This window comes from Gymnogyps californianus, chromosome 2 (genome assembly GCF_018139145.2).
Source record: "Gymnogyps californianus isolate 813 chromosome 2, ASM1813914v2, whole genome shotgun sequence".
Taxonomy (NCBI): domain Eukaryota; kingdom Metazoa; phylum Chordata; class Aves; order Accipitriformes; family Cathartidae; genus Gymnogyps; species Gymnogyps californianus.
The window spans coordinates 145,651,248-145,667,726 of NC_059472.1; the positions used below are offsets into that span (position 1 = coordinate 145,651,248).

At 38.6% G+C, this 16,479-nt stretch overlaps 1 protein-coding gene across 1 annotated transcript in view; it reads left to right on the forward strand.

Moving 5' to 3' along the window:
* Nucleotides 1–15,763, forward strand: part of LOC127029900 (macrophage mannose receptor 1-like) — a 34,731-nt gene extending 18,968 nt beyond the window's left edge. Inside the window, exons 17-29 of the mRNA XM_050915713.1 lie at nt 152–219; nt 1,121–1,221; nt 1,568–1,707; nt 3,508–3,622; nt 4,275–4,456; nt 5,120–5,222; nt 6,694–6,923; nt 8,897–9,062; nt 10,477–10,623; nt 11,660–11,776; nt 13,102–13,269; nt 15,087–15,116; nt 15,519–15,763. Of these exons, the coding sequence (XP_050771670.1) occupies nt 152–219; nt 1,121–1,221; nt 1,568–1,707; nt 3,508–3,622; nt 4,275–4,456; nt 5,120–5,222; nt 6,694–6,923; nt 8,897–9,062; nt 10,477–10,623; nt 11,660–11,776; nt 13,102–13,269; nt 15,087–15,116; nt 15,519–15,763 (1,812 nt within the window). The remainder of the gene's footprint in view (nt 1–151; nt 220–1,120; nt 1,222–1,567; nt 1,708–3,507; nt 3,623–4,274; nt 4,457–5,119; nt 5,223–6,693; nt 6,924–8,896; nt 9,063–10,476; nt 10,624–11,659; nt 11,777–13,101; nt 13,270–15,086; nt 15,117–15,518) is intronic.
* The last annotated feature ends 716 nt before the right edge of the window (nt 15,764–16,479 follow it).

Consider the following 16,479-nt stretch of genomic DNA (forward strand, 5'->3'; position numbering starts at 1 on the left):
CAGTGTTCTTGTCTGAGGCTCAAATTGTGAAAAAAAAACAAAACCCAAAAATAGGAAAAAAAAAATCACAGGCATGGTTAATGGGCTTCCAGATTTTTGCTTGATGTTGAGGAACTGTTTAGTGCTTAACTGTTAATCACTTTTATTTCAGATTTACACAAAACTCAGAGCAGAATCATATTTCATTGGCTTAGTTGTCAGCTTTGATCAGAAATTCAGGTGAGTAAAGGAAAACTGGTAATGGACAACAAATTATGGTAATTTCATCTCGCTCTATGCAAGCATTTGTGTGTGCTTTCATTTTACAAGTTAATAACTGTTGTGCAACTGACCTGTGGATAGTTTTCAGAAGTCTCAGATCAGAAGTGTTAAGTTCTTCTATATTTAAGCAGAGTAATGTGTTTTCCTTCCAAATCTGGGAGAGCAAAACCAATAGAAGTTCACGGCTAAGATTCATTTCACTTAATGTCTTACACTGAGAGAACTGAGTTAAACACCCAAGTAACCCTTCATAGGTAGTGAGGAGAAGCAGCTAATTTTAGGATGTTATTTACCTGATCCACTTTAGACATCAACCTTAGGATGAGATTAACTCTGACTAGATCTCCAATGGCTACAGGGAAAGCCCAGGAGGTTTTGATAATATGTGGATGTAAGGGTTTAATCAGACTAATCCCAGTGGTTGAAGTTATGTGAGCTGGAAGCAAGAAGTGTAAGCAACATCTCACCCAACAGCTTTCTGAAATTGCTGGTAGGGAACCTGTTTTAGAACTCTGTTTGTAGAAGGCTTCCAGGAGGACACCTTTCTGGGATGAAAGGGAAGTCCATGCAGTGGTGAGATCTTGGGGTTTCAGTTTTGTCCAGACAATAAGAAGCCTTCCCTTTGAGTATGACATTGTTTATCCAACCTCTGGTAAAATGGGACGCTGATGGGACTTGAATGTGATAGTACTAAACAGATGAGAAGCAGCAGTAATGCTGTGGATATGTCCTCTCCAGTATATATAGAGCCTTTGCCCTCTGGTCACTGCTAATACCTTGCTTAGCCTTTTACGTAAACAGACCTAAATGACTGCTGGAGAGGTCTGTCTGGCAGCCACGGTCCCCTTGTTTCTTTCAGCTGGCTGGATGAGACCCCAGTGAACTACGTTGCCTGGGCTCCAAACGAACCCAATTTTGCGAATAATGATGAAAACTGTGTGATAATGTCAAAAGATTTTGGTGAGTAAAACAGCAACAAGAAATATTGGGTTGAAAATTTAGCATCAAAATCCAAAATGTTTGCTACATATTTAAATTCGAGGCTGCCCCACAAATAGGTAGCTGAACAATACTGACAGGTTTTTATAACAAGTATGCTGAGTTTTAAAACCGTGCCATCACTATTAGGAGACAAACATACCGCAGAGGAAGGAGGAGTGTATTGGGGTAAATGTGTACATGGCAACTGTTTCACCTGCCTCCGGAAAGTTTCATTTGTGCTTTATGAATACTGCCTGGGGCTGACTGCTGTAATGGTAGCACAAGAGTTTCAGACAGTGATTCTCCGTATTCCATTTATTTACAGGCTTTTGGAAAGATGTAAGCTGTGCTGTGAAAAATGCGTTCATCTGCGAAAGGCACAATTCAACTTATTCAGGATTTGCTCCTACTGTACTTCCACCTCTGGGAGGATGTCCTGAAACTTGGCTTTTGTTTAACAATAAGGTGCAGTAACAAATCGCAGCCATATTTAGCAGATTTGCTATAGGTAGAGAAAACAACTGTCCCTTTTATCTCACTATACAAATCCTCTCACTTTATATACCAGTTTATTAAGTGGTATTCTAATTAGCAGTGTAGTCAATTTTCATGTTGGCAAGTCCACATCTAAATCTGAAAAAAAGGTGAATTTGAATGTTTTAAGTTATAATTTTTGTAAATGTCCATGTGCCTTTAGCCATAGTTACTTTTTCAGTTTATAGAATTTTATGTTTATTTTAGACGTACTGCCCAGAAATCCTGTTCCATTATCCTTATCTGTAAGTGTAAGCCCCTTTTTCTGAGTAACACTGAGATGAAAAAATGAAAGGTCACACTCTTCATATGTAATCGACTATCACAACAACTCATCTGAAGTTGAGTAACGCAAACAGCAATAAATGTCAAATCAAATGTAGAAAACAAACAAGCATTGTTTTTTGCTAAGTTAAGCGAAAGTACACCTGGCCATACGAACTTAAAAAAACCCAACCAACAAATGAAAACCACAAATCAATCCCACAGTGTAATCAATAGGAAAACTTTTTATGCATTCAAAGGGCATAAAAAGGGAGAAGCAGCATATGCCAGTTACAAACCATGTCTTCTGTCCCTCAGAACATACACAACCACAAAACCAATTTTTTACAACGGTATTCAGGAAACATCCCCACCATACAAAAGAGCACTTCTTCCTGACGCTGTTCTGCTCATGCTGAATGCTCACACAAGCTCAGGCTTTAGCACTAAGTCTGTGGTACATAATTGAAAGAACTTGACCTGAGAGATGCCTGCCCCAAATTATGTTCCCAATCAGGAAATAGTTTCAGTCCCTCAAAAATTCTGCTTTTCAGTAATGTGACCCGAAATCTCTACCCATGCACCTTGGATATCTACTTAATTCCTCAAACGCTTTTGGAGGTTGCCTGCTCTTGCCCAGCACTAACCTTGGGCAGCCCACAGGTTTGTAAGTGCTGCACACGCATCACTGTGATTAGCTGGGTCTCCTTCTTGCTGGCTGAAAGTATTCGCATTTCAGCAGATCCCTCATCTGCTGCTTTTTACATGCAGGGACTAGAACTGAATTAATCAAAACCAATTGTCGTGGTTTAACCCCAGCCAGCAGCTAAGCACCATGCAGCCACTCCCTCACTCCCCTCCACTCCCAGTGGGATGGGGAGGAGAATCGGGAAAGAAGGTAAAACTCGTGGGTTGAGATAAGAACGGTTTAATAACTAAAGTAAAATATAATACTAAAAATAAAATAATGAAATATAATAATAATAATAATGAAAAGGAATATAACAAAAAAAAAGAAGATTAAAAAAAGAAAAAAAAACGGAAAAAAACCCCAGTGATGCACAATGCAATTGCTTACCTCCCGCTGACAGATGCCCGAGCAGTGATCCTCCCCTCCCGGCCAACTCCCCCCTGTTTATGTACGGAGCATGACATCCTACAGTATGGAATATCCCTTTGGCTAGTTCAGGTCAGCTGCCCCGGCTCTGCTCCCTCCCAGCTTCTTGCACACCTGCTTGCTGGCAGAGCATGGGAAGCTGAAAAATCATTTGCTTAGTATAAGTGCTACATAGCAACAACTAAAACATCAGAGTGTCATCAACATTATTCTCACACTAAATCCAAACCACAGCACTGTACCAGCTACTAAGAAGAAAATTAACTCTATCCCAGACGAAACCAGGACACCAACGGTTTTAATACTCTTTGACACTTGAAATTTTGTCTAATCCTTTATTCTCCCTGCAGTGTTATAAAATATTTGGATCCAGAGAAGAAGAGAGACTGACTTGGCACTCTGCAAGAAGTGCTTGTATAGAATTAGGGGGAAATTTGGCCTCTATACACAATGAGCAAGTGCAAGGTATGACATCTGATCCTTCTGGTGCTAAGTATGAAGCAAGCACATTTCACCATCTAATGACAAGGCTGAACTAGCCTCCAGATCTAAATAGCATAACCTATCAAGGAAGACCCGGAGCTGCTTGATTCAGAGAGAAGACGGAAGTGAGATATTATGACACTACCCATCTCTTGGCAAAAGCATCACGTGGAGGGAACAGAATAATCTGTTCCCCATGGCCTTGGAAGATGGGAAAAATAGTAATAGTTCATAGTAATGAAATGCCCACAGATATTCAAGTTAGACAGTAAACAAATATCCATCAGAAATGACATATGTGCAGTTGATGCTACTTTGGGGAAGACTGATTAATCCTTTTGAAGTCCCTTCTAGCCCTGATTTCTATAATATTTCCAAGAAATCTATATAATTTTTATCTAAAAAACTTTTCCTTTTGTTTCTTTTTAATGAAATCAAACTGCTTCATTTCAATTACCCATTGTAATTTTTCTCTTTTACCATTAACTTATAGTTTAACAATACTGAACTTGATATTTCCAATATTTTTAAAAGTTGATTCATTGTTTTATTTGGAATTTGGTTTACACTGAATTTGAAGAAAGGCAACTCCTCAGCTACTCTCTTTCTCTGATTTTTTTTTTTTTTTTAATAGCCTTCTTCACCTTCCACCTAAAGGATGTTGCCAATGAAATGTGGATCGGACTGAATGACATTAACAGTGAGGGTACATATCTTTGGACAGATGGAAGCTTTTTTGACTATTCAAAGTGGGCGAGACAATTCCCATTTAGAGATAAATACATAGAAGTTGACTGGAAGTATATTACAATACAGGTAAACAGAAAAAAATCAGAAAATGCATAACTTAGATAACATACTTAAGGTTAGAGTAACCAGCCTGACTTCTGTTTCAGCTAGGATCCTATGTGTCGATGGCTTAAAGCAGAAGGCAACTGAATATTTCAGAAATCAAGTTTTTAAAGCTGTATCCAGAGATTGATAGGTGTGTTTGGAGTCTAGGCTTATTGTCATCCCTTTGCAGAAGTCTAGAACTGCAGAAAAGGAGTGCTGTATTATAACTATTGCTAGAATTAATTAAAATTATTAGAATTATTAGATTTTACTGAAAATATTCAGTATTACTAGCTCGGATTTTTACTTTCTTTTATTGTTTCTCCTTGTACAGCATGAACCCAAGCGAAAGTTCAACAAATTCAGTACAGACTACCATAAACTATATAGTAAAAATAGCTTTGGTGCACTCCAAGAAATTTTAATAAACTGACAAAAGTTCTTGCAGTAATCTGCCAAGGAAAGTACATTTGCTTAAGATATATAATATAATACCTTTAATTTCCAAGAAACAACAAATGAAAAGAAGAGCCAGAAAATTAGAAAAGAAAGCTATTAACTTTGTCTCCTCAAACCTATTTCTATTATTTTGCCAGACATTTTGCACTTTATCAGCTCTAATTTTCTCTTTAAATTTTTCCCTAGACTGACTGTATTGCAATGACGAAAAGATCTGTAGATGAACCAGGGTACTGGGAAAACACTGACTGCCAGCATAACAAAAGCTATATTTGCCAGATGGACAGCAGTAAGTTTTATTTTTCACCTTCTTTGTTGGAAGACATTTACTAAACAATCCGATGGTATGAGTCCTCAGTTGTAACTGCCCGGCTGCATCTGTAGCAGCCAGGGTGAGGGAAGCAGGGCTACTTTCCCAGCTCAGGAATTCCAGACACAAAACCCGCTCTGGGATAAGGATTATAGAAAAGTTTTGGCTTTACGGCCTCTCCCCTACCAGCATACCCACCAACACTCACAGAGGCTGACTTCACCTACCCTGCAGACATCTACACTTAAATCAGTTGCCTGCACATGGGGAGTAGACACTTTGAAGGCAGGATTCACCAGCCTCATCGTGAGGCAAATGCCCAAAACAGGTTGTTAGAAGAGCTGTGCCTTCAAAATGCCTTTTTTCTCTGTTGACAGAAAAGTTTAGCCATCTCTGCTTTACCCAGCTAGCACAGATAAAGGTATCTGGTTCAGGTTATTTTGCAAATGCAAATACAAAGCATAAAGACAAATCCATCAGTGACCTCCACCATAGGTATCTTAGCTAGACAGACAACACACTAAAAGATGCTTCCTCACCCTCACCCCCAGATCTACCCCCCCTCACACATACTCCACTGGGGGGTTAACTAAGGTCAGTTAAACTGGTTAGTTTGCTCGTCAGTCTCTAGCAATGCTTTTATATCACAAGACCAGCAATAATCAGAAGGGCAAAAGTTCTAGTTTTCTTCATGTATCCTCAGGGTGGGAGACACATCCGGAGCACAGCTACACTGCAGAGTCCACAGGAATAGAAACAGGGAACTGCTGAGCAGCAAGTAAAAATACATGAAGAAGCCACAGCTCAGCCAGATGTTTCATGGCTCTGTCCCGTGCAACTGCAGAAAGCTGCATGAGGGCGTCACTAGCAAAAACAATTGCCAGGGCGTTCTCTACGCTGACTGAACACGAAGGCAGTTTTTGTCCTTTTTTCTGTCCCCATCACTAGCTCTAGGTCTTTGTCTTCTACTTCTGCATATATCATTTAAGCTACAACTACAGTTTCCTTTTTCACTTCATCTTACATGGGAAAGAAATAGCAGCAGATTCACAAAGTTTGCTTAGAATGAAATTCACCCCTATTTTGAGACTGAAGTGGTGTGGAGATCCTGCACCGTGCTTGTGCTTGGGAGGAATTTCACCTGCTCTGGGGAGAGAATCACTGTGTGACCAGTGTTCACATCATTTCATCTGGTGCAGTGTATGTCTATAGGTACACACAGCTCATTCACCCTAATCCCTGAGTACCCTATTTACACTATAGTTAAAAATAATTCCAAGTTACCGTTAAAATATGTCTCCTGTGTTTTAAATAAGAAATGCTTTTACTTGATGCTTGTGCTGCCACACTATATTCATCTGTTACTCAAAAGTAATGCTGCTATTCAGGCAGCTAGTAATTTTTCACTGTTTTCTCCCCTTCCTCTCAAATTTGTACCTCTTTCCTACAGAGCCTGAACTGTTTCATTCCACAACTGCTCCAGATTCTGATTTCATCCATTATGGTAACAGCAGCTATTTAATCATTCCTTCTAAAATGAATTGGGAAGAAGCAAGAAAAGCCTGCAAGGAGAAATCTTCAGAGCTCGCCAGCATTTTTGATTATTACAGTAATATATTCCTGCTGCTGCAGGCAGCACAATATGGAGAGCCCTTATGGATTGGGCTCAACAGCAATGTGGTAAGATTAATAAATTGATAGGTGGTGCAGTTAAATGCTATGATGGATTACTATCAGCAGGGAGAGAATTGTAGTATGAACAGATTTAGGAACCTAGGACTGGTGGACAGCACTCACTTGATTTAACTTCATCCATCTTAAATCATTAAACTCCATCTTAGGCAATGGAGAAGGATGGGAACCTCTGAGAGTGCTGGCCTCTCTTTATTAACTCTATGGGAATCTTAGACATTTAGGTCAAACTACCTGGTTAACTTTTAGATGGCCATTTTTAGGAGAGGTAAATGCTACTTAAAGGGACCAAGAGGGTCATTAAGGCTAGTGCCTCGTGACCATTGGCAGCTGTAGCTTTTTCATTACTTTTTTGTTCAGAAGGGTTCACAGGACACACCATGTGCCTCTGAACACCCTCCTTGTTATGCCTGCTGAGTCCCAAAGATTAAAAGCAGTAAAAGCTATATTGTACCAGAAGAAGTGAATACAGAGATCCAGGTCCACCACTGTGTAAGGGAACACTCAAGTGAGCATCAGTCTTATTAGCTCTGTGACTGAGTGTCGAAATGAGCTTCGGCTTCTCTAGTGAATATGCAGTTGCTCAATGCACTTAACCATCATGTTTCTATTGTATTATTCTTTGAGCTGACTAAACTACCTTGATAATAAAAAAGAGCTCTTTCATCAGTAATAATCTTCTTAACTAGTGATTGTTTTTACTAATTGTGATTCCACACTGACATATAACATAGCAAAACATGTCTGAAATTCAGTACCCCTAGGGAGAACTTACAATAAGTGTTGTGTAAAAATAGCATTTCTGATTATATGATGCAGCAGCACTCTTATAAAGCCTCTTAGAAGGCTACATTGTCTGAGACAATGAACTTGTTGCTGAACAATATGTATTTCCATGATTCTAACAGTGCCTCTCCCTACCAGACAAAACGCTTCATCTTAGAATATATATGTGACTGGTAGTTACCAACCTTGACATGAATCCTCCCACTTGCACAAGTCCACAGGACGTCCCTATCCAAAACAAAATAATAGTGTTTAAGTCCACTTGATATCAAAGTTGGTTGTTTTTACAGTCATAGAAACATGGTTTAGAAAGCAGATAAAATTCCATTATGATCAAGTTTGGATCGCCAGACATGTTCTTCTGGCCCTTATAAATCAGCTGGCCCTGCTGTTGCAGAGTGAAGCTTTGTGGTTCCTCCTGTTCCCCAGGCAGCAATCTTGCCCTTATGGTGCCGAGCTCAGGAGGGGCTTGTGTACCTGGCCTCTTGACACATCTAGACACTAGAGTGGGATCACATTTTATCCCTCAGTTCTTAATGTCCGCAATATAATGTCTGGGTCTGTTCCCTTTTCGTTGTAATTCTTTTGATTCTTCCTGGAAAAAAAAGGGGGGGGGGGAGGGGCAGATGACTAAAGAAAGACTCAAGACTTCCTGCTCCTCTGTATTTCTCTCTTGCTCCTAACAAACTAATAATTTTCTCAGAGTTTTCACAGTGATAGCTGCAGTTTACTGCTGAATGTTTCTCCTCAAAACTGTACTTGAGCTTACAGTCCTTGTTTGACAGCCACCCTCTGAGACCCACTTCCACCTGAGCTTTCCACATGTTTCATGTTCCTGTAGTCATTTTGCTCTTCATGGTGACCTGACTCCTCTGGGACAGTGATTCCACCTCACAGCGTTGCCTGAAAAGGGACTGAGCATCAGCACTACCCAGGAAGCATCATTTAGCCTTCAAAACACCTTCATGGGCTCTTACAGCATGGGAGGCATACCGCTGTGTCTTACTTTTATGTTGCTGAGTCCTGATTCAATTAATATTTTAACAGTACTAGCACAGATATACAAACTGAGCTTTATATATCACTGTGAAAATGTGCATTTGTGTAAATTTGCTTACCTGAAACAGCAGATGAGAGTGTACAAAAATTATGTTAAATATCTGTTTCAATTTTAGAGTTATGGCTATTACAGATGGACCGATAAAAGGAAAATAAACTTTTCTAAGTGGTACTACGGGGAACCAAAACAGAAAATAGCCTGCGTCTATCTAGAGCTCCGTGGGACCTGGAAAACAGCACCTTGTAATGAAAAACATTTACCTGCCTGCAAAAAATCTGAGGGTGAGCTATGATGATGACTTTCGGTTTTATGGCAGAAACCGTGCTGGATCTGCTCTGACTGAAATACAAATTTCTAAGTATATATTAAGGAATAATAAGCCTGAGTATGTAATGTCAATACCTTTATTTTGCATGAGCAATGTTTTATTTTGATGGAGTTGTCATTCACCATCCAGGATACTGCCATTTCACCAGACTGGGGTGATAACTGCCGTAGGAGTTATCCTACATCACAGGCAGACAGAACATAGAGACTGTGGGAGTACTAAACATTTCACTTTGAGTCTAGAATGTGAAACTTTTTGCTGACAGGTTTTTTATGGGAAGGATTGTAATCAATAAAGTCCACCGAGTAGAAAAGAAATTTTGTTCCTTCAACATAAGCAGTGTTCATACAGTGGTTACAGCTTCACTGTTACTAGATTCTAAAAACTGGGGTAAGGAGGAAGGGTTGTATCTGGTTATTCATGCAGCAGTCTGGTGGCTGCTGCTAATGTATTATTGTGTTGGGAAAAAAAAAAAAGCTGTTCTCAGCCCAAACTAAAGTTCATACTTCATAGTGATTCTGTGGGTGTCACTGAGGAATACTACAAATTAAAAGCTACAGGCAAATCTTAGGATGGGACTGAACTTTTTTGCTTTCTCATTTGTATTAGAGCAATTGCTGTTAGCTCTAGTGACACCGAGTTAATGGAAATTCTGAGTTGCTTTTGATCCGTTTTTGTGTAGTTTTTCTTTAATTTCTTTTCCCAGCCATGCTCTGAACTTCAACGCTATTCATGTGCAACTTTTGTTTTAAAAACAAATGTACTAACTGACAATGTTACTGTTTCTTTCCATGATGTCATTGCTTGCAGGAAAATGAGGGGCTACTATACAAATATTCAATGAGCTTCAGATTACTCCATGCATTGTCAGAGTTAAAGCTGTTCAGAAATTTTATGTAAGGATTATTATCTTGAGGAAAATATTAAATGGGAAATTTCCACTGTAAACTATGATTTAGATGATATTTCATTTAAAATCAAATTGTTATTTGATTGTGGGTTTGGGAGTTTTCTGGCTTTTCTTTTTCTGCTTTTTACTGTATCTTTTATTAATACAAATTTGTTGGTTATAACAAAATAAACTAGAACCAAAAACCCCTGAACACTCAAATATCCTTGAGACAGTCCAAGTTTCATTTAGTTGGTAACACAGAAGAGCGCAGGCTTACATTGAATCATTCAGCTGTGACTGAGCAATTCTGCTCCTCGTTGTCACTCTTGACATAGTCACTGATAATTCTGGCACTGTGTGCCGAAGAATACTTTAAGTACTTTTGAGAAAGGGATTTTTTTAAAACTTGATTTCATATCTGAAGAACTGCAATCCCTACTAAATGAAAGTATCCATAATATCTCATTTCTTTTAGACGTACTTCCTTCTGATCCCCCACAGGATATTGGAAAGTGTCCTGAATCTGATCACATATCTTGGATTCCTTTCCGAAGCCACTGCTATAACTTCAATGCCAATGAAATGAGCTGGGCTCAGTCTGTGACTCAGTGCGTTCAATCAGGTAATTATTATTTTTACCCAAAGATAGGATTTCAATCCTGACATAAAAAAAAAACACTTAAAAAAAGTCTTGAAAACTAATGCTGCAGAATCTACACATATTAAAAAAAGGAAATCAATGTCTCATTTATTTTTCACCGTTGATGCTGTTTGCTTTTCACTTCTGTTGAAATTAAGGTGATCAATTTTCCTTGTTTTTTCCAGCTGTGCTTTTTTCTTGTTATATTTCTTCATTCAAAAAATTTCTCTTTTTAATAAGATTTTAAAATGGGTTAACTTCTTTTTGGCCTTATCTCTTCTTTTCCATATATCTCCCTAACATTGGGTGTGTGATCCAAAAGGGGCTACATGTTCTGCCTGAAAGTCCTCGCTCCACCAGCAGGGCTCCCTGGCAGCCTGCAGAGCCAGGGGAGGGCAAACGCTTCCCTCCCCCATCTTGGAGGCATCTGGTCCTGGCCAAGACCATGAGCTGCTCCTTGGCCCTGTTCCACCTATGCTGCTGAATCATCAGCTACCTCATCCATGCTTCAGGAGGTTGTGAAGGAGAAAGGGAAGCACTGTACTGCCCAAAAGAAATGGGTCCTTTTGTTTCATATCTTTTTAGATCCTTTTAGTCCTTTTGCTCCACGACCATTGACAGAAAAATTAATACTTAAATTTGAATTGGAAATTTTTTTGCTGTGCAGTATTACATGCTACATAATATCCTGTCAAATCCATGAAGAACAAATAATCATCTGTAATACCTATAAAAAATATTATCCAATCACTTGAAAAGAATGTGCTCTTTGCCCAGTGTTTCAAAATCATCATCTTCACTGTGCTTTCCTGTCTTTCATTTTGGACAACATCTTTCACAGTCTGTGTTGTTCCCCTACAGCTAAACACTACTTTTTGGTCTCTATTTAAATCCTTGCTTACTCCTTACCAGCAGGAGAGTTTTTATTATTAACCTTATCCTATATCAAAGGCTCTAACTACCACTGACTTCTAAGGCAGGGGATACCTCCAATCATCTTCTCTTGGTTTTCTTATAGGTGGTACATTGGCTTCTGTAGAAGATCTGGCTGAATCAAACTTTTTAGTAGAGCATGCAGACTTATACACAAGCAAGACAAGTGGCTTTTGGATAGGAATATACAGAAATGTAAATGGTAACTATTTTAATTTCTATACATAATCATAAATAGACTTCATTAAATGGACAGAAATATGATTAAGATACATTGTTGTTTTTAAGGAACTAATCGAAGTACAGTAGAAGCTAGTTAAAAACAAAAAGATAGATTCATATAAAAATTCTTCAAGTTGATGGTTTTATCCAATAGGTGTGAAAGGCTGTAGAAAAGAAATCAGCTTGGCTTCAGTTATGGGTCTTGGATATTGCATGGGTCCACCAAAGGGATGCCAGCATGGGGACTGCCTCAATTCAAATATCTTACAGTTTATATCTGGTTCAATAGCAAAAGTGTGGAGAGGTGACAGGAATATCTCTTGAGAGGCACAACACAGAAAATACTGTTCTTTAAGAAAGCAGGATGTAACGTGTAAGTTCAGCTATCCATACCCGGGGCAATCATGGGGCCTCACTTCTAAATTCAAACGATCCAGGAATTGCTGTAATTGATAATAATTTTGCACAGCTGCTTACGGTTGCAGCATAACCAAGACTTCACAGAGGACCAAAGCCAATGACATGTATCCGTCCCTCTGACCTCAGCGCTCTCTGAGGACGTCTCCTCTTCCTGGTCTGTGAGAAAGCATTTCCCACCCTGTTTGCTCTGTGCCCCGGTGGGGAACATGCCGGCTCTCATCTTCTCACGCTGGGGAGCACCCGCGTGGGAGTTGTGGTTGACCAGCCAGAGCCCACAGCATCAAGCTTCTCTATCTCTATATGGAGAAAAATAGGTTGCTGGCTGCCAGAAAAAGACTCCAGTGAAAAACAAGCATCTGGAAGAAAACAACATTAGTGTCAATCCACAATCACTCAGAAAAGATTTTTTTTTTTTAGATTAATTTTAACTCATTGATATTTCAAAATTTTTATTCCAGAGGTTATGCAAAAAAGAAATGTTTTAATGCTAAGTGTATGTTTAAGCTTTACAGTAAAAGTTGCTTGATTTTCAATGAGTGAAATCTCAATGAGAAATAATAATTTAGAAATTAAAAAAAAAAAGCCTAGCTTTATTTATTTTTCTGTTTGAAACTTTAGTCCCCTAGACAAAAATATGGGGATATGTAAATTAAAACTAAGTTATGATTAGCAAATCTGCAAATCATAATTTGGAAAAGCAATTATATTGTTTTTAAGAAGAGACTCAAAAGAAAAAAATGCATTAGAAAATAACCACAGAGTGAATTTTTGAAGAAACTAGTATTGCTTTATTAAGCTAAAGTAATAAAATAAGAGAAAAGCTAATATTAGTGAAAATCTTTGATGTGGAACTATTAGTATTGCTACTAACATTTACAACATTAGGGCAGCTGCTTTGGCAAGACAACAGTGCCTTAAACTTTGTCAACTGGGGTAAAGGACAGCCCTCAGAGGACCAGTTTGATTACTGCGTGGAGTTGTCTGCATTCTCCGGCTACTGGAGTAGCCTTCCTTGCTCTTCCCAAAAGGGTTTTATTTGTAAGAAACCAAAGAGTAAGTGACTTCTTTAATATTTGCTCTTGATGTTTATGGTTTTTTTTCAGTAGTAATAACACAATATGGTCATTACAAAAGACCGACATAAAATGTTGTATTTACAGACTTCCTTATCACCTGTTTCAGTGCTCAGACAAAAATAATACGAATATATACAATTATCCTTTTTTTTTGTCTGCCCTGTTCATTTTTTATTGCTTCATAACTTCAGATTTTCTTGCATTCTGTGATGAATATTCAATTAATAACTAAAGATGATCAATATTTTCTGGAAAATTTTTAAACTCCTTTGTTGTTTTGCTCCCCTCCAACATACACACATATTTTCCTGCTAACATTCATATTCCCTTTCTATGGAACAATGGTTGCATCAATAATTTGCTTTTCTTCCTCTTGCTGCACTATGATACATGCTGTTCTAGTAAGAGATGGATGAAGCAATTTCATTTAAATAATAACAGAATGGAAGCATGATCCAGAGCGCGTATAGTGACCTTTGAAAATAGTAGAACTGTTTTGGTTAGCTTTTCTTTTTTTTTTAAATGTTGTGTTTCTGTGTAACTGAGCACCATCTGCTTTGGTCAGGAAGTAGAAATATCAGAATATTGTGAGCCAAGCAGCCATGTGGTATTTTGGAGTTTAACTGTTAATTCTGCAAAAAAGTACAATTTCCTGCCCTATTTCGCAACCCCGAGGTTTGGGATGTTTCTGAGGTTCTGTCCTTTCCCCTCCCAGAGCAAAGCTGCAGCTGGTGGGGACAGCAGCTGTACACATTCGTAGTGGCGTCAGAGCATTTTCTGAAAAGGAAAATTCTCCTTTTAGGGCAACTCCTAATTTTCTTTGGGTAGTCAGAGCAACAGACACTACAGAAAGTTAATTCTTTGTTACCAGATATATCGGAAAGCAGAAACTCAGTGTCAACACATACTTTATTTGTTGGGTTTGACTGTGAGTGGCCTCTATGTGCAACGCCAAATACAGAGAATATTCCCTGACACCAGGTTCTCCAGCAGAATGGGGTTTCAGCACGAGCAAATATTACATTACAGTGAACTCTGCATCCTTCCAAGGCACAATTTAACAGTTGCATTTCCTTCGTGCTCACAAACACGCCGGAGCTTAATGCCTTGCTGTGCTTCTGCTGCAGCAGCCCGGCTCCTGGTGCTTCCTACGCTGGAACGTGCACTCCGACTCTCCCCGCGGCTCCCGCTGCCCATGGGGAAGATCTGCTCTTGCACTGGCCATCATCCAGCTCACACCCCGCGTGCTGAGAAATATCTTGCAGATGGCGCCCTCTTTGCATAGCCGGGAAAAACTGCATAAGAAAGCTTGAGCTTATAAAATGTAATTATAGATGCAAATGAATTATGGTAAATTAAAATCTGCTGGCTCTCAAAGGAATTGTGTGCTGTACAGGAAAACTGTCAAACTTCCTCGGCATTTGATCAAGTTGTTCCCAGCCTCCGCAGGCATGCAGACCCAGCAAAGAGGGCAAGATTTATTAATGAGGGGAGAAGAGAGAGTCCATCTACAAGAGTCAGAAACTACCTGTGCTTGGAGATACTTTGGTTATTAAAAAAGAAGCAAGAAGAGGGCTTTAATATGCAAAACACTGCAGTTTTATTACAGTGAATATCAGGTTAAAAATCAATCAGACCTTTTCATCTCTGTTAATTTAGCAAATGTGTTTCCAGGAGAAATGATGAGGTAACCTTGATGTGCAGGTTACCAGATCTTTTGCTAACATGAAACTATCAGGATGAAAATGTGACCTTTTTAGATTTTGACTAAACATTTGTCTTTATCTTTGACAGCTATTCTTAAAGCAGCTGCAAATATGGAAGGTAGGATTTATTTTTCCTTCCCAATAGTTTCAGAGAGACATGAAAAGAAACACTTGGGGTTTTTTATGAATTGGTATTTATTATTTATTTGTCTTTTATATATTTATTTATATAAGCTTAATTTACTTAGTTGCCATTGAATTAATTCCCAGCATAATTTAGCAGTACCTACGAGACACTTAGGGCATCCCAGGATAACTAAATGCTTTGGTAAACTGATCACTCCCTCTTTGCTCCTTCTTTTGCATGCTAAGATCTATGAGGGGGACTGACACAGAGACATGATGATAGACTTCCCCCCTGGTAATTAAGGGGGAAATTAGACCAATAGTTCTCAGTATTCTTCGTAGTTATTTATGGCTACAGTACACCCACTTCTATTTGCTTTGTATTTATTTACAGATGCCAAAAAGGACAAAGCACATGGTCACATGAATATGTGGATACTACTTACTCTGGTCCTCATCATTTCCTTAGGGATGTGCTTCATGATTTATTTCTTATTCAAGATCAAAACTCAAAGTGAGACTGAAAGAGAGGTGAGGCAGTGCAGGACACTGCTAGAATACCGCTGTGTCCTAACTGGAAGGGAGGATGAAAATGATTCTACCAACGACAAAGAAAAAAATGAACACAGTGTTGTCTAATGGGATAACACAGTCAGACTATATGGTTAAGCTTAAAAAAAAAAAAAAATCTAGCTGGAACAAAGGAAATCTTAGTAAAAGTTACACGCACCTAATAAACACTATGAACTAAAATTAGCAATTATTCCTTTGGTAAGGATTAAGAGCTATTGCTCTATGCTCTTCAATAAATACTCTCAGGACTAAGACTCAGTACTGTATAAAATAGCTAATTAAACAAGCATGAAAAATAACAGCACTAGTGGGAATTCAGACTTAAAAGTTATCGATTAATATCCTAGTGTCCTCTCTTTTTAGAGATTGGTGGCAGCATCACATACAGAGTCAAGTGCAGACATACAATGAGCACTCTCTTTGCAGAGCACTCAGCCCCAAAGCCCGCACTTTGAGAATATATCTCACTATAACGTACTGAAGCATGCATACTGTTACTCAAGTAAAATGGTGCTTGGAATAAACAGAGGTTTACATTAATTGTTTTTCCCCATTATTGCCCCTGTCTTACACTCTTTACACAACTATTTTCCTTGCCATAGTATTAGAAGGGAAATGCAAATACTTGTCCTTCATTCATGGCTTCAACTTGGATTTTGCAAAACAAGTAAATCTTTGCAAACACTCGGTCATATTCTATGACTTTGAATGTTTTGTATAAATTATGAATATGAGACTATATCAATAAAGGATCTATATATGACATAATAATACTTCAGAGT